At 40.0% G+C, this 19,672-nt stretch overlaps 2 protein-coding genes across 3 annotated transcripts in view; one reads left to right on the forward strand and one right to left on the reverse strand.

Moving 5' to 3' along the window:
* The window catches only part of LOC107227530 (nuclear migration protein nudC), a 142,313-nt gene that overhangs the window by 87,370 nt on the left and 35,271 nt on the right, over positions 1–19,672 (reverse strand). The gene's annotated exons all lie outside the window — the stretch shown is intronic.
* LOC107227537 overlaps positions 1–19,672 on the forward strand; it is a 103,543-nt gene that overhangs the window by 53,500 nt on the left and 30,371 nt on the right. Inside the window, exon 1 of one of the 2 annotated variants that reach the window (XM_015668715.2) lies at positions 15,728–16,722. The exons of the other annotated variant lie outside the window; for it this stretch is intronic. Within the exon in view, the coding sequence (XP_015524201.1) occupies positions 16,654–16,722 (69 nt within the window). The 5' untranslated portion in view covers positions 15,728–16,653. Of the gene's footprint in view, positions 1–15,727; positions 16,723–19,672 lie in introns of those variants that run through there. 2 annotated transcript variants of the gene reach the window in all.

Raw genomic sequence — 19,672 nt, forward strand, 5'->3', positions numbered from 1 at the left:
AATTCTAAAACCGGAAGAGTCGAATGAAGTAACGGTCTTGGATCACGAAAGCAGTGCGATGATGATTACCTCATCGTTAACACGGTCGGTAAATATAAGACTGTTCAAGAAATTAAAATTCGGTCAATAAGAACCATCGCAAAAGTCATGGGGATCTTTATTGAAAGCGTTTAACACATACTCAATAAATTTCCAAGCGTACAGATTCAATGTCCCACCTTAATAGCGAATAATTATTCATAATCGACGTACGAGTTGAGGTATATTTAAAAAAATAAATAGCCCCTTCCTATTTTTGACTCATTATTTACGTTGCGAAAGAAATTTTGCCTCGTTAACATAAATAAAGCGTTAAAATTGAAAATCGTTTCTTCCTTCGATGGTTGTATGGATATTTGTCGATTTCGTCGAATTTAATTCTAATCTGCACCAATGATGCACGTGGACGAATAGTAGGTACACAACCTTCCGTGGCTCGGTCACATGATGATTCAGTGGATTGGAACGATGAATAACTTGGCTTTGGCTGTTAGAAAAAAAGCCTTGAACGGATCGTAATTGGCCAACGAAAGCGTAATTGATTAGTGGCAGGAATGGATGGGTAATTATAAGGTAAGTGCGTACGAAGGAATGGATTATATCTACAGATGACCCCCGATGTTGAGTATAAGAGTCATCTGTGGGGGTAAAAAATTGTGTCGTCACAGCGATAATAACGCGACCATTCATTATGCTCGTCGTTCTTCACGAGAAATATTTTCATCATCGCGATATTAAAATATTATATTCCGATAGGTTAGTATATAATTTACTGTGCTAAGGGAACGTGACCTTTCCAAAAACTTATTCTGAGCAGAGCGTGTTACCGACTGGGTCTAGTGATTTTTATCAGGATTCATGAAAGAAACTAGCTAGTGAGAAAATGAAAATTTGAGTTTGCAACACTGCAAAGCTCGCGCATGCGTAGTCGGATACTCAATTTGCCAAGTTTGACAGTTTCCTCGCGGTATAAACGTCTTTTCTTCTCTCTCTTTCTCTGTAGTTACATGACCGAGCATGCGAAAGATGACCATACTCTACAGGTCAGCGAAATCTACATTTTACATCTACATTATATACGAATCGTTACTGGAAACATCAAATACTGGCAACCGCCAGAAATGTATGACAAAAACAAATCAAATAACCGACGTTATTCTCGATCCGACCCTCGATAAAGAATTCAGAGAAGTCTGGTGGTTTTTACCGGGATTCATGAAACTGTCTAGTGGGATAATGACAATCTGAGTTGGTAACACTGCAAAGCTCGCGCATGCGTAGTCGAATATTCAATGCGCCAAGTTCGAAAGTTTTCTCGCGGCATAAACGACTCTTCTCCTCTTTCTTTCTCTGTAATTACACGTGCGAGCGTTACACTGTTTATTTTTCTTACTCGACGCATTATTTAATTACGTACGTATCGTCGCGCGCATATTGTACGTATTGTGTGTACACGTATACAGTATCCGCATGCATACGTACGATATTGCGAAATTAAATCCGCATCTAAATATAACTTCCTGGACTGAGGACAGAGCGAACCCATTAATACATCATGCATCAAACACAATAGAGAATACTGAACCGACCACCAGCTGATTCCACATCCATACTGTAGGCTTGCCCGATGCCTTAATGTTCCGAAGAGATTACGTGTACCGTTAATGCCGCGTATCCTGTTCAACCGATTAGGAAATCCCACTGTATTGTATGAATGAACTGCGAACATCAATCTTTGACCCTTAACTGTGCGATCGTCATCGCCGCTTCCAATCGCTTCGAATCATCTACCGTATAAATCGTACCGAAAACGTGGATTGAAGTATAAACAATGTTAAGGCGACAAAACATTGAAAAGAATATTCACCACATTGTGCAACTTCAAAATGACCGAAATAATTGAACTTCCAATCTGTGAATGTAATTTGCTTGCTTAGCCACGGTTTACTAAATTACAGACGATTCTGTAAAGCGGTGAAAATACGATTTTTTCTAATACATCGCTGCAACTACGTTACGAAGTTCAATCTCCTCGTTGTTCTTATTTCGTCACTTTTGTCAGAATTTAGGATACAAAAACGGAAATGACTAATGAATCCGCACATTCCCTGAGAATTCTATGTTTTTTTCAGGTTATCCCGGAATGCAGACACCCTGAATTTACACAAAATCTTACTCTAATGGTGAATTAGCTGTTTAAATTGTGCCGGAACTCTCGGATACATTGCAATAAATTTCAACAAATAAAAAACCATTACCGGATGTGAATAAATTTGCTCGTGAATTCACGCAGAAAAAATTAGAAGCACGATTTACCCTCCGGCCGGACGATATTTAGAAATGACGCAACTTCTATTCACATGCTCGATAGAAAAAAATGATCCCCGAACAAAAACCAAATGATATAAAATAATATACTGCCGAGTTTTTACCGTCGAACTCTTGTAAGAGATCGTGACCTACGGCTAAACCTTTCCACCACCTTTTTATGTAGGTACTGTATACGTAGATACATACCTAGATAGAATGCTTGCGAGGGCAACGCACTCTCGTTGGGCAAATGAAGGAAGATTGAAATTTTTTTTTATTTCTAACTAAGAATGAATTTAATAGCTGGGAAACTACACGGATTCGATTAACCCAGATTAAGTCTCTGCTTATTTCCTTTCCGAGAATTAGATTACTCGTAGTTTTATTATTTCTCATTATTCATATCATGTAGTGACGTAACGTATCGGATAGAAAAGATCATCAAAATGTGCATAGAAGAGGTGCATAAGACGTTCTAAAAATAAGCCAAGTCAATAGACTATCATTGAGCTTCTTAACGACGAGGATTAAAACAAGGTCGCTGATTATAACGTGACAAACGATACTCAAATTTTTTTTTTTTTCAACACAACAATTTCCAATCATGAAGCACGTGAGCGCCCAGATATTTTTCAAACATCTTTACCACATAACGTTATTATGCCCCGGAAAGTACGAAAATTGTTCTAGTTTTTGATCGGTCAAGATATCCATGAGTTATTACCAATGCTTTGTTTGTGCTTTTTGAAAAATTAAATCAAACTTTGACCATTTGATACAGAAAAGGTTCAAATCTTTGAAGGTCGAAAAAATACCAATGATATTTAATAAAGTTTTTGCACACTCGTTTCGACAGACTAAAATTTGTCAATTTTTTCAAAATATCACGTGCGAACGGATGTATAGAATTTAGAAACTTGTTAACTAAAATTGGTGCATACTTTTATTATTTGGTCATACGAAATAAATGATCTAATTTCGATGTCCGAAAAATTAAAACGTCTAGCATCGAATAACGAATTTGCTTCAGCAGCTACACGCATTGATTTATATCAAATATTTGTAAACAACTTGTAAGTTTAATAAAGTTGTTGGAGTACGAAGTACATGTCACGTGTATTTATCATTATTTGTTACGAAGCTAGCTCAAAATTTGAGCAACAAATAAATAACACCACGAATAAATATACAAACAAAAGAATAAGAAAATAAGTAAATATACAGTGTATCAGAATTCGTGTAAGCATTCTAATATTATACGGGCGAATGAAAGTTCAAACAATATCGACGTGTTTCCGTTATTCATTCTTAAAATAAAAATTACGAAGTGCGTTAAATTTTCAATAAAATTTTTCAAAAATCGGAATTGAATTGTCACTAAAGCATACAAGAAACCGGTTCGAAACCAAACCAACAAAATATCGAAGCTTAAATCCGCCTAATAACATCCATTAGGTAAAAATCAGCGCTATAATTAAACAACAAGCTCTGAGGTGTTCCCCGTGATGTTTGATATTCTTCTTAATTTCTTCTTTTACTTTCCTAATTGCGTCATCTTTATCGTCGATTCTCTTCTCGTTCCGAGTCATCATCGCGTTGGAATTCCCTAATGATTCGCGCAAAGAAGCGCACAAATAGTCGAGCGCAATGACGTGATTATTTGCCCAAAAACAAATTGCCCTTGTTAATACAACCAGGAAGGCGAACAGGAGCTCGAATTTTTTTTCTCAAATTCAAATACCTGCGGAATGATGTGTACAACCTATCGGCTCACAGATATGCAAGATATATTAATATTGGCCTCTGAAGTGAACACCTGATCGCACAGGCTCACTCGCTCATTCGATACGTTGCGTAACCGATGGATATTTATTTTTTCGCACACCGTGCCTCGGACCATTCGACGTGTGTTCCATATAAAGTTACTCTACATAAGAAGTTTGCTTGTGAATATTGTTGTAACAAAATATGCGTCGTATGAAGCAGTTTTTTTTTTATTTTATTTTTTTTTTTTTTCTCCACGTCGAAAAATGTATGCTCAATTATATCATCAAGAGAATCCTAGTGAAAGGTCCTCCCTTAAATAGAATTTATAAAAGTATAACTCGAAATTTTTCTAATTAATATCTCTGCCGATGTGTCATTTGGATTTTTATAGCGAAGTCAATAGTTGAGACACTAGAGACGTTCACAGATGAATTTTGTCAGTAAAATTGACTTTCGTTCCAAGGTTTACAACTTTTTTAGCTACTACAACTACGGATGTCGCTCCCGAGAAACTTTTTGCAAGATTTAATTTTTTACAAAATGCTTTCAGGATCAATTATGTATGATTAAAAGTGGCCGAGTGTTGTTGGTTGAAGAATAAAAAATAATAAATAAAAACACACCTTCCATGTTATTTAAACGGAAAAACTTGTAGTCGCGAAAGGCGGATTTTGAGATTAAATTTAAATTGCTCTTGTACGAAAAGTTTTTCAAGTGACAGCGATAAAAAAAAAAATATTTATCTCCGACGAAACACCTTAATGTGAAAAGTAGGCAGATATGGAGCAATAATGTACTTTTAAAAAAAAATTTCAACATTTTTGACTTTTCTGGCAAAATTATCAGACTTATCGCAAATGTCACGGGACTTTTTTTTATCAAACATGTTATTTTATATGAAATTATGTATTTGTTTGAATAACTGAAAAAAAAATTTTTTTTTTAATTTGTTTGAAGTGTGTGTGTGAAAAAAGTGTGAAAAAAAGTGAAAAATGTTGAAATTTAGTCAGAGTTTAACTTTGACCTTGAATAACTTTTGAACGAAGAGATTTATCGCAAAACGACAAAAGACCTTTAATGTAGAGCATTAAATTTCCTATGAGAACATGTATTGGTCATTGTTGTAAGATTTCGGATTCGTGACTTATCAAATACAGACAGAACGAACAGGTTGCTTCCCATATTATTTAAACGGGAAATCGAAAATGCAATTTTGCCACCTCTAAGAATTTTTTTACGGTTCTAAAAAAAATTCATGGTGTATTTGGAGGTCTCAAACTTGAGTTTTAGCCGGTGGGAGAATAAAAAAAAAAAAAGTTTTTTTTCGAGTCACCCTAAGCTATATATACCGACTTCATCGAAATCTTTGCAAATCACGACGATGATTCGACAGTGAATTATGTGAGTTACACCTACGCCTCGCTTCCGGTTGAAAATTACCAAATGTTCGTTCATTAACATCGCGGTTACGAACAGTTATGATACAAAGAAATTAATTTCGCGTATAAAAAGGTATATATGCACCATGTGTGCTTATATCAACGCTTTCTGCAACTCTCGCCTTGAACCGCAACTCGCTAATTTCAAAACCTACCATTCGTCGCAAATTACGATACGTACCCCACCTACCCACGATTATACGCCTCTCATTGACCGAAGTTATCCGTTGCAGCCTTAGGAGGAAACTCGATTCGGTAAAAACCGAGATATCTGAATCCTTCACAGTAAAAACAATTCACTACACTTCCAGGCTTCGAATATATTAAATAAAAATTATAACACAAAAATTAAAATACCTAGAGATTTCTGATATATCGTCAAAAACATTGTTCAGCATTTCGTAGAATTGTGTTTCGTTTGAATTTTTTGAAAAATTCAAGATTACTTGTGAGAACTAAGACGTCTGAAAAAAAACTATACAGACCGTAATTTTAACGAATATTACCACTACCAATTTGAAAACAAATATTCAAACATCGTAAAAACTTTAATATGTTGTCCATTTAAATTACATGTCTTCGATCAAAAAAAATATTAGCAGTATTGTCAAAAATATTTTCAAATCAGACCGAAATTCGGAAATTTCCAATACTGTATATTTTCTCTTAAGAGATTTAAAAAATCGATTTAAATTACAGAAAGTATCGATATCTTCGGAAATACTTAACTGTAACGCATATTGTAAACCACAATTGAAGAAAATCGATTGAAAAGTAGAAAAAAAAAAAAAACCCCAGTCTTTTCGATGGATAACAGAATGGCGATTCGTTCAAGTATTCACTAATTTGTGCTCCTTTTTGGAAAAGGGAACGGGAAGTGGATACAAGCGGTCTAATTAGTTGCGGAGTGAACGCGAGCGTAACTCGGGCCGCAAAGTGCGTCGGAAAGGTCCCATCAAATTCTCAAAGCATATTGCACAAGAGTCTTAAACTCGTACGCGTGTAAATATTGAGGAACGCAAGCGCGCAGCGGCGTGGCTTGAAGCACGTGGATCATACATACATATATGTTCTTAGGTAAGTAGAAAAGAAAGTGGGCAGACACATCGGAAGGACTCGGGCGTGAGCTGTAACGTTATGTGTATCCACGCATCATGACTTAATATGTATTTGGGAAGGGATTGCGTAAGGCGAGACAGCCAATGTAAATCTACGATTAGCGTACATAACGTTGAGTTGGAAATTTTTTGGACCTTTCCTCCGTAAGCCTCCCCTCCTGCCGACGACCGGCCCGTTTTGACCGACAGCGCAGCGTTTCTGGAGCGGTCGGTAAGCGACATTCGCGAAACTTGAACTCGAAACGCGTTCGACCGGATGGTGAGGAATAATGACGTCACAAGCGAGGACACTCCTGCATCTCGCCCACGCGCCTGCGCGCGTTTCATCAAAGGAGAAAAACGTAACCTGAAACACCAACAGATTTCTGTATTCGAGAAAGGAATACCTACATAATCTCGAGGCGAGCGAGAACGCCGCGACTCAAGTGCATCATGCCGTGGAACAACGAACTGCATAAAAGGCCTGCTCGGCGTTGCTGCAGATTAGCATCAAAACACTTTTTTCCCCCTTACAGAATTGAACCTACTCGCGGATGTAGCGCAGAATCGGAGACAAACAAGTAACGTCGCCGCTTGACTGGTGCCTGCAGACGAGAGATTGCGATGCGTTTAATGTTAAGAAATTGCATCACATATTTTTGTTTGTTTCAACTCCGAGCTTTTTCCACACGTACAACTTATGCCTTCATAGCGATACGGTGGGTAAATTTGTAATTCACATGCTAATTAGCGTGCGCGATACAAGTTGTTGCTCGAAATATGACAAAAAGTAAAGTCACTAGTCCTCGTCATGCGCGTGGAAGTTAAGTACCAACTCAGATTCTAGGGACATTTTTAGGGGGGATCCACGTCGAATTCTAACCGCGAGCAATTGAGTACTGAGCAACTGTGACTAAACATTTCTTTCAACGAAGTGGCCATACAAAACCTTGACTTAGGCTTTGATATCTATAATTAGTTCTTCGCTTCGGGTACCTATCTTACAACTCACCAAGTTCAAATATAACAAATGGGACGTGAAAAAGAAACGAAATAAACGGACTGGGCACCATCAAAAGATTATCATTCATAGACACTTCCTAATTTGAAACGGCCACGCGGTAAGAAGAAAAAGACTGAACAAATCGCTAGACGTTAGACTGACAGTTGTGACCATCAAAAATAGCCGGCTGACGGCGGGAATTTGACTTGAAGAAAAAAGGGCCATGGAATCGAAGGATTCTTCGAAAGCCGTAGGCACGTTTTAAGCGTCTAATAATGCATGGAAGAAGCAGAGAAGAAGAGCCATGAAGTGTGCAAAGGAAGGTATAGAGGATATACAAATATAGGTCTCTGGCTGAATTTCGAACCGCGCAGACCAACGATTGTTTGTTTACAAGGCGCAACGACGTTGCCGAGGCAAATGATTAATATTACACTTACGTTTAACAGAAGAATGACAGTACCTACGGAGTACAGCGAGATCGTGTGTACCCCAATTAAAACGAGGTTGGCGAGGTCCCCGATGGAAACAACAAAGCTACTGTGCCATAAATGAATCAAGTTGGCGTAGGTCAGTCTGATCATTAAAACAGTCTAGACTTTGGTGTCGGAACGTCCAATTAAACTCAACTCGTACATTGAGTGATATGAAAATTTTTTTACAGTATAGAAACAATGAAAAACAGTCTCGACAGCAGCGATCGGGATTATACTCACACATTTACATACGGTAGATACTGCAACACTACGCCTTCTGTAGGTAAATGTCACGTTGAAGGAGCATTGATTATTTTCAGTTACTCCAAAGACCCAACTAATTTCAGAGATAATAAGAGACTGACTAAATTTGTACTCTCAAGTCTTGTCAGAGTCGTCGTCTTGTGGAGCAGGTTCCCTTGTAGCCAAACTGAAGACTGACTGGAGCATGATTTGAACGAAGGATTGACAGTTGAGAGAAGAAAAATGCCGAAGATTGGCGGGTCCTTTCCAATGTGAAACAAATTAACATCGTCCCTGGAGGATATAAACGCTCGATATCGCGCCGGATCCCGCGTAGTTCCGAAGAAGTTAAAGACTAAGAAACAACACGAGATTCAAGATCAATTTGTTAAAAAGATTGGAGCAAACGGTTGGAGCCCGGTAACAAACCGTGACTATAACGAGTGATGGAGGACTAATTGTAAGTAGACAGGAAATTATATTGCGGCACAGCAGCGTGCCGAATTTAACCCATATATCCAACAAACGAAGCCCTTGTCTGACACTCAACTACGCGAGAATCAAACTATTTCCTTGTAATATCCGATGATAAATGATCGAGACCTGAAACAACGACATCGTAATGGAATCTGAAAAATTATGAGCAATCACATTCGTACAAGTGTGTTCCTTTCAACTACAGATCGACAGGCAATTTAGGAGTAAATCATACTTGTGCAAACGAATGGTTGGTGTTTCGATAAGGATGTAATTAAAGTTCAAGTACTTGATGCAAGTCAGGAATGAACTTCTAAAAACAATTTCTAACATTCGTAGGTTGTCACAGACGTGAAACGAGACGTCAAAAAATTCGAACCATCTGATCCTACGACGAAATACAAGCCGAGATGCAATTAAATACAATTATGACAAGTTTCTACGTTCCTGAGTCACTTTCTTGAAACACTGATGTAACCTTGTGCTTACAATGGGTTATACAAGGGATGAAGGTGAAGTGCAATTAGTCGAAGAGCCACTTCCGAAACGGTCACGTCATTTCTAAGAAAGTTACGACCGATTGCGACAACTCACGTAGTTCGATTGAGATTACAACCAAACACATGATCCTCCGAAATTAACGCGTATAAATGATGTGTTGCGTATGTATATGCACGTTCCACATGCTGCTTCCTCCGAACGTTTCCAGGGTCTTAGAAAGCGGTGTAAAACCAGCTACCTGCACCTGTACGAAACCGTCACGTATCCACACGCCTGCATCCGTGCCCACCTTCGCCAAACTCCGGAATGCCGAATGGTGCTGATCAATCATCGATCGCCACGTATAATTTCAATGAATCATAAGATCGTGAACACTTCTGCATTCATACCGTAAATGAGGGACCATATGAACAAAAATATTAGACCAACTAGTATCCTGTACCTTTTTTTACGAACATTTGATATTCTATACCTTCTATATTCGATGTCTGTACTCACTTCGTATGTACATCAGAGGTTTGTCACGAAGCAATGAAGACTTAAAATGGTAATTGAATCCACTACATCGGGAGTTCTGATGAAAAATCCGTTCTTTTTGGAGTTAGAAATGTTTCACTGGACACTTTTTTGTCGTTCAGAACTCATAGCTTGGATATTAACCTATTATCGCACGGTGACATACTTTAGAGGCAATAAGTATCATAGTCTACGATGACGAATAACAACGCGAATGAACTACTCAGGCATCTGTAAATTAGATTACCTACTTGAAGAGTGTTAACTTTCTGGACAGAATTAATGCAACGATGCTTACATCATGCATCCACGACAGGATTACACCGAAACTCTTTCAACGCTGAGTCGTATCTACAGGGAAGTAAAACTATCTTCCGGCAGACGAGACAGGGCTAAAAAAAAAGAAGACGACACTGCACGGACAGCTATGGCTCATCATAAATTAGTAGTCTCAAAAAGTGATCTTATATAAGGTTATCCGCATCGGTAAGCTGCCTACTTTCAAGGCCGACACTCTCGTTTCTTTTAATAGACGAAACAAAAATGTTGACAAACTGACATGAACACAAAGGATGGAAGTGTGCGAGACTCTGACTCGAGTGAAACGGTAATGAAAACAATTTCAGTGATGACATTCACAAATATACAGCTGATGCATGGTTACTTAATGTCGATTTTTAGACCAGAGTGAAGCGACCAAGTTGAGTGTAGGTTGATATTTTTCTATGATTGAAGTTTGAGGTTAAAGATAGTAGAATTACACTCCGTGCATTCGGTGGAAGACAAGCGAAATCGTCACGAGTACCGTATAATTCTTGCAAATGATTGTGATAAGGAAGCTTTAGAAAATGGTGAGTACCGAACTCAAGGGACGGACAGGTAACCATGTGGTTGACAAAATTATCATCAAACTTACGTATGTTTCTTCTACGTGAGGCTGTATGACTGCCGGTGAACGTTAGAAAACTTGACTGTTTAAAATTCTAATATCAAACCCGCAACTAGCTTTTAGTACACGGAAACGACGAGTAGCTCATAATCTCTCGCCGGGTTAATTCTAGGATAGTTTTTAAGATCCGCGAGGCAGAATGGTGAGCATATAGTTCACCTTCGAAACAAACACGATACGCAAGTAGGCGTACATTGTATACAAGTTTGGTCATATCCTGTTTTACGTCGATTCAAAAATTCGTCCTTTCACCGCACCGCACCGTAATGCTACTATACTTGATCACTATTCTGACAATGAGCGATTGTCAAATTTTGTAATCTCAATTTCGTCACTTTGCATGCGGCAAAGTTTCACCCGCAACGAGATGTTGAAAAATCGCTAAAAACCGTTTACCATTGGGACCACCTTCAATCACAGACGGGTACGTATAAGACCCAAAAACTGGCTAGACGGTCCTGCAAAATCTACCTAAATTGTGTAACCGGATTACAGCTGAGTGTGAGAAGTTGTACCCTGAAATATGAGAAACGGGGACGCGGTGAGGTGAGGAGCCAAAAGTATTTATCTGAAGTATAATCGGAGGGAATGAAACACAAAAGCAAATAATAAAAAAAATAACTTCTTCTCAAAAGAGGCAAGTAGCATGAAATAAAAACGAAGGCTTCGCCGCATTGAGCGAGGCTGACAAGCCGCCAATGATTCTCATCTCCGTTAAGATTTAAACGTTCGCCTGATGACAAGACGTTGGGGTGAATCAATTCGCGTGGATTTATCCACCATCTTTCGAATAGATCACGACACATGAATCCTCAATTTCCGGAGACAGAAATTTTCGACGACACGTACCAAGGTCCACATTCTGTACATTTCCTAACGAAAATCACATACCGGACTTTGCAGTGAATCAGACTTAACCTTGGCTGCCGTTGCCCCGGTGTAATTGCATCGGTAGAATTAATCACGACGAGATTCCGCGTGCTGTTGCTCTCGTCGAGTTTCGCTCGTTACAATGAAAAGATCAGGAAAGCAAACCGACCGACCGATCGATCGATCGATCTGTAGATCGAAAATTTAACCGGCAACGACCTCGCCGCTCCATTATACTCGATCGAAGTCCCTGAACCAGAAATGACAAAATACGTACTGTCTAGCCGGTTAATCAAGATCCGAGCACCTGAAGAATCGCCTAATCTCTATCAGACACATTTCTCAATGTACCTATAAATAGGACCACCTGTCAGTCACCGGATATCTGTGCTCCAATGAAAACTTCCGTTCGATGTACATGCAGCAATCATACACGCACAATACGACTGAACACTGGAACAGAACAGAACAAATTCGCGCTTCCGAATATATCTACGTCCATCACTGCTACGGTGTCGTTAATACTTCGGTCGGACAGCCTTGCCCCAAAGCCAAGTCCCCGACTCCCGATCGTTTGGGGAACGAAGCTAACGTTTCCTAAAGTACCCAATAAATATACACGAGGGTTTATACCGCGTAAGGTGTTGTAAACATACGTACATAAATGAGGCGTCGGCTACGGATAAATAATTTCGGAAATCAGTTGTAACAATTACTCATTGTCACTTTTCGTTTCGGACACTTCCTGATCGCCGTGCCGCGTAGAAAGTCTCCGGTGTAACCGCACAACGCCATACCGTAGATAAAGCGTACCAGCCATAAAGCGTTTCAGTGTAAGTGAGCGTCAAATGAATGTGGGTGTATATTCGCGTGAGCATTCGTATCAATTTGTTAATCTTAGATGTTTCGTCGTAACAACAATGAGATTTTGCATCGGATCAAAAGTCAATGTATGCGGGTACCATTTCTATGTTTGTAAGACACAGAAAACGTGACGAAATCGATTATCACTGATGTGAACTGACTTATCTGACAACCGGATCCGACGCTCAGCTGGACATGCTGCGTTAATCGGTATTTCAATATCATGGTAACTAATAGCAAAAATCGGCAGAGGAATTCTCGTTCGATCGCGATTATTTCGCGAAAGATCGCGACCTTGCCGGTGGCTCCACGTGCAAAGTAAACGCGGGTAAGGAAGTCCCAAGTCCTTGTCTAAAATAGAACACACGCTTACGGAGTTCGTGCTAACGCTCGGAGGATATGAAAAGTCCTTCTCTGACCGTCTAGGCATCTAGGCGTATAATATCGCGCTGAAATTTCAATTCACGTATGTGAAAAAACAGGAAAGAAAAAAAGATAAATACACCATCTGTAAGAAATTTGATTAACGCTTAGATAAATACCTCGCCTCCAGACTCTTGTTGTGAGAAAGGAAAACGATATACATTATTAGAGTGACACGGCATCGATTAGTTCCAAAAAACAACTATCGTGTTTCAGCCGTGATATTGTTTGTGTCGTTTGCATAACGCATGTTTATAAATAGGTATATATTCGTGAAAACCGTTACGAATAGTCCGGTGAGATTTTTGGGTAAATTTTCAAACTTGCGATCTGTAGTTAAAGAATTATATCTGGATTAAGTAGTGCCACTTTTCAAAAGCAACCTTAACGAGATTGACATTGTATCGATCGATCGATTAGATACGAGAAAAGGAGGATAATAATGGAGACAAAAGAATGCAATGTCGGCGAACGCGATCGACGACTGTTGCCGCGAACTAAAGTGCTTATAATTGACGGTTTGAGATTAATTAAGGTTTTAATCGAGCGGTGGGTTGTCTCTCGTATCTCGACGAAGACCTCGAGACGATTCCGATCACGGTGCGTCATACGTGCGGCATAAAAGCGCATGCGTGCGACACGCGCGTATAATACTAAACCGCGTGTACCGTGTAAGCGGGATACGGGACACATTCGCCAAGGTGTACCACGTCCACAAATCATTTTAAATACATTGGGCATGTTTTCACACGCGGCGCTTGTTCCCAAAGATCGTCTCTCGATTAAACGAGCATTAACATATTCCCCGATACCTCGGTACATGCAAGGTAAGCATTTTTGTATGAAAACGAAGACCAAACTCAGTCTGCGAGACTCTCGAAGCTGCTACCGTTTTCAAATGCAAACAAGTTCAAGTTGCTCAATCAAGGCTCACCTTCTACGTGATGTAGACTTCTCACCCTGGTACCGGTATACGATACCGCTATATAGCGCGTTTCTTTCACCCCAGTAGAGAGAGCCGTGTGTCGAACGACGGTTTGCAGAATTGCAGTCGCGTGGAAAAATGACGATAATTTTGTACGATTGTTTTCTTTCTAAGTTCGAATCAAAATTTTTATCGTTGTTAAAGTTTTTCAGAACAAACAACCGAATAACAAAAAACAACAAAGTTACACGTCAAGTTAGGATTATAGTGAAACTATCTTTACTTCTGGCATAAAAACATCTCCGAGATTGGTTTTGGTAAGAAAATTTTCATATTTCTAGTAGACCACGCCAGAGAATTAATTGTACTACTTTCAATAACTAGTAGGATAAAAAGAACGACAGACGTTTAAAACCTACATATGATATAACCAGCGTAGTGATATAAGATCTGATGGTTCGAGACATAGGTTGGTAGATATATAATCCTTCAGTGTTGCTATACGACTGAGGAGAAAAATATAAAAATAAATATTTCAAGGCGACTTATACGCGTATTGCCGGGAAGTAGAAAATCTTTTACTACTCCTATAACGTAGGTACTTAATAGAGAAGTAAGATACCAATGATAATATAGCATATTTGTTGTATTTTATTTCTTTCTCACAAGAATTTGTAATAATTTGGAAACCCATCGGTAAACGGGCGAAAGAAGTTAATGGATTAAAATAAATCACGCATAATCAACAACCTCTACTGCACAACGATGATCACATAATTAGGCGCTGCTAATTATAAAGTATAATATAATGCCGATAAATAATAACTAGTTACAGGTACCAATGTTGCTTGAAAGAAAGGCATGCTTAATAATCTGCAAGAGAAAATGAATAATGAAACGGATTGAGCACAACGAAAATTAATCATATAACAGTATAAATAGGACGCGGACAAAATCCGCAAGGAAGTTCTCTCGCCCACCAGGTGATCACGATCCAAAATAAAACAATAGATCACGCAAGCGTATTTATATTATACACAGCGGACAATACAGTGCGAAAGGCACTAAGAGGATCTAGCTAATCACATACACGCGATAATAAAGCGACGGAGGTCGTTGGTCAGGAAATGAAAAGTTATCCGGGTAAGCCTGTATTGTAACGCGCGATTGATAAAAAAGAACCGTTGAACAGTAACGAATGACAAGAAATAGATGACAATATGAAAAAACAAAGGGAAAGAAAAAAAAAAAAAAAACCAACAACAAACGACAAAAAATCAGACCCCGTACCTTGGCGCAGGAAGTAGAAACAAAACATGATAATAACAACGATAAAAACAAAAAAAGAAGCAAGACGTTATCGAGGAAAATAAAATGTCATTTCATTGGAGAGACGATCGCAGCGGAATGGTGGAAAGGAAAAAAAAAAAAAAAAAAAAAAAAGAAACCCACAATTAAGGCCCAATAAAGAGAAGCACGACGACACGCGAGCCTCTTGAAGTAAAACCGTCTCATTACACCTACCCGTGAGAATGTGTTTAGACGTACGAATCGGGCGGATACCCGATCGCCCGTGGATCACGAGGGGCGATTTTCAAGATCACCAACGACCTTGCGCACCATCTTACGGATCCGTAAGAGCCTTCCCCCTCCCCCCACCGGTTCCTTCGTTCGCCAGGCCCCTCGGCTCGGGCCCCGTTCGCTCGTCCGTTGGCCGCGGCGCGGCGCGTAGCGGCGTCGATGGCCATTTCTCGCCGTTTGGCTGGCCGTTTGCCGCGCGTCCTTGTGCTAGAGCAAAAGCCAAGAGACGCCGCGCCGCGCCGCGCCGCGCCGCGCCGGGCCAGGCGAAAGATCGGCAAGCGGCAACGCGCCGGTTGCAACGGGCCGGGGAATCGGAGCCTGCAGTGGCCGTGTTGACGGGCGACGATCGGCGGTGGGGGCTACGAGGGTATAAGAACGATCTATGGGTCGGCACACAGCCAGTCAAAAGCCAGGTGCAAAGGCTCTAGTCGCGCGCGCGTGCGAGAGAGATAGTATCGATTAAAGCCGCGTGCCATTCGTGATTCGGTGCAAGATTTTCCCAAAGCACGCACAAATCGAGGCAAATTATTAATTACATTCACCTGAACGATGTTGTAGAGAAACAAAAGAGAGAAATACATACCTGTAACTTGATACCGGTATATCTTCTAGTCTTTTATTTATAAACGATTTTTAACAATCGGTATATCGACTCGCGTTATATAGGACCGAGAAGAAATCGTTATTTCGATCGGGTTATATATTGAAACGATTTCGACGAACAAAAATAACTGTAACACGAAACTGTCGAGTAAAAGGGTGAAAGGAGTAGTTAAAAAATATTTGCTTCGAGGAACGTCGTGGATAGTCAAATACGCACAGAGCACGTTAAAAATTTATCCCTCCCCGTCTGTCCTCTCCCACAAAAAAAAAACAAAAAAAAAGAACAAAACGAACGTCCAGTGATCGGGTACTGTAAGGAAGAAGAGAAACCAGCATAAAATTCAAGTGTGATCGTAACGCGAATATACTAAAATAGTGATCTGTATACATATACATATTAACTGTAAACGTACCATTTGGTGTTGGATTGCGAATTGCATACCCGAGCGCAGGTGCACAACTGCACAGAGTACCAGCGAGTGACCAAAGTGAATTTGTATCTTCAACTGCGGAAGGTACATAGCACTGTGAACTTTTGAGATATAACATCGATCAAGCAAACGAACCAAAATGTCGCAGATACAAATCAAAATCGAAGAAGTTGAGAACGATACCAACAAAGATCACGCTGCCGAAAACGTGAGTTCACCACAACTAGTACCAAGATATTATACTGTTACATAACACATAACACATAGCTTGTAGAACATATTTTAGGGGTGACGATAAAGTAGCATCTGACACAACGAGAAGTTCGTGTTAAAAATCGTGACCATTTGTGGATTAGCGAGTTTGGACGATTATGTACCCTTGTGTTGTACTGTAGAGAAACAGCAATATTACGAGAATTAAGTCAGAGCAGTTGATTCAGTCAAGTATACCGCGGCAGGAAAAGCGAGAAGATCAGCTTCTGCTGCAATAGTAGCCGGAGCAGTTAAAGTTGTGTCACATCTGCTGCTTTCTATTTGATCAGGTTCCGTAAGACGATAGAAAGAGAGACTGTATAATAATTTAATCCCGTGTCGCACATCTCTCCAACGAATGAGACGAAGTAAGAAACAATGAAATTCACCAGCTTTCTTTTTCGTATTAAGCATAATGCAGCGTAATGCGCGCGATCGGACGGAAGTATGATGCGCAGTCTGTGGACAGGTATACCATTTGCGATATCCATCACCTCGAGGCAGAAAAATGTCACGCCTATTTCCTGATCATCGTTCTCACGAGTTCTACCGTTCTGCGGAACAACCGCGTGTGCACCGACGACTCAAGTTTGTCACAAAAAGAAAAGAAAAAGAAAAAAAGAAAAAAAAAACCCAAGAGCCACGAGACGATAATGACGATGCTGACGATTATGATAATGACGATACCGCTGCAACAGAACTGAGCTAAGAAACGTGAATTATTATACCTACAGACGCTGCACAAGAACATGGCACGATTCTCTAGCTCGACAGCTGACGACGACGTGCGTTACATCAAACTCAACACGGAGCGCAACCTCATGCAGGCACTTACCTAGGACAACGTTTCAACGATCCATTTATACCCGTTAGTTTTCTTCACTCTCCCTGCATCTTCATCCATGGAATAGATCACACGTAGAGTATTTATCCCTCTCGACCGAACGTCGCTGCTCGGAAGAAAAGCCCGATGATCGTACGTGACACGACACAAGAATCGTATGTTTGGGAACTACAAGACGACACTTGTCGAGTTCAATTGCATTATAGAGTCCAATGGAGCGGTGAATCATAGGACTAACGAATGAGAAACGTTCGAGCAATAAAGTGAAGTGGGTACGTGTAGAATAACGAAAGAGAGTCATAAGCGTGACTCTGAAAATGTACACTTCTACAACGGCAACAGCAGCAAGCAACAGCACCACTCTCTCTTTCTCTCACAATCAGTTATACTCTCTACACGGTTCGTCGATGTGGAGATACCATGTAGGCACACCTGAATACCTGTACAGCTATTCATATGCACGACGAATGCGTGCGGTCAGTGTCGCGTGTATATATTATAAGTGAGTAATAATATGCGTTACATAAGCGTTTGTTACGCCGAGGTGAATAAATGTACGTACACACGATACGCATACAGCATCGTCAGGATAAAGTAAAGTCGGTAACGTTGCTTCAACGATCCATGTTTACGAAAAATCGTTCCTTTGCACCTTTAGCAATTTCCGAAATTTAGTAAACGATGATGATCGAAACATTTTTCCCTGATGTTTTTGTACGTCAACGTTACTAACTTCAATCTCACACAGCGTGAGCATCGGCAGCGGCAACGAGTTGTTCGGAGTAAGTCGAATCGCGTGATGTTAGAAGATTTTACCCACGAGGAAAGGGAATGGAATACCCAGTTCAATATTTGAGAAGATTCCATTGTGCTGCCAAATGTCAAATCGTGGGACATGTCCCTTCCGAACCGAGTCACGTCGTGATCTTTTCACCAATGAACTACTATCGGCATGTTCAGCTTTGTCAGTTCTGCAAATGAGATGGCTAGTGCAAGAACGCCATTCGACGAATAGTATGAAATGGTACGAACTGGTTTGAATCGGTGCATGCATGGGAAGTGATACTTGGCGTCGAGAGGCGGCGAGAGTCTGCAATCTCTAACGGGCCATGCGATTATCGTTAAATTGAGCAAGTATAATTTCGTTCGAAAAGTTGATACCTCTTTTTATTTTCGTGGATGTATTATAGAGAGCAGACTTGCGAAGAAATGAACAGACAGACAGACGGTGTGGGTCTTTGTGTGTGTCGAGATAGAATGATAATTAAATATACCGTTAATACATCGCGAATGCAATACCTACGTTCCACTTGTCGGGGCTAGGATTACGACGAGAGTAATAAGAAAGGGTTATGTCATTTTTAATTTATTCGCGCTACTAGGTATACCTATAACTTATAAGTAGCCACAGCGGAGAAAGCGTTCAGTACAGAATGATTCTTCATCGATTATTAACTGCACGCTTAATTTGAGAAGGGGAGGGTGAGAAAGAAAAAAAAATAACGAATCAGAAATACCTGTTTCAGGTTTATTGATTATTGAGACACGCGAGAAAAATTACACCCATTCTTTTTTACTTCTCTTTTCCTTTTATAAATGAAACCGAAATTACGACGTCCGACTCTCTTCGGCGAAGTTCATCTTGGCGATAAAATCAGAAAAATGACACAGTTATTACGGTCGGGTCGAGTAGAAAGTTGCGGTGAGATATCAAAATACGATATTTAAGCAAAACACATAACACCAAAAAGTAAAAAAAAAAAAGGAAAAAAACACAACCAAAAACATGCGTACGGTGCCTGTGTCGGTACGCTTGTGGCTAGAAAAGAGACAAAACCACATTTTTGTGAATATGCGGTCCTATCGCTCTACGCGATTCGTCTGTGCAGCATGTAAAACGGTGAGCATAAAGCTGTAAAATAGGCAATAACACGCCCGTACAATTATGCGCAAATATAGATATGCGTGTATACGTGTGTGGAAAAATTGACGTCCTTGGTGTAACCTATTTTATGATTATGCAACGAGATGTTACGAACCGACGTGCAGAAACCAGTGCCTA

This window comes from Neodiprion lecontei, chromosome 1 (genome assembly GCF_021901455.1).
Source record: "Neodiprion lecontei isolate iyNeoLeco1 chromosome 1, iyNeoLeco1.1, whole genome shotgun sequence".
Lineage (NCBI taxonomy): Eukaryota > Metazoa > Arthropoda > Insecta > Hymenoptera > Diprionidae > Neodiprion > Neodiprion lecontei.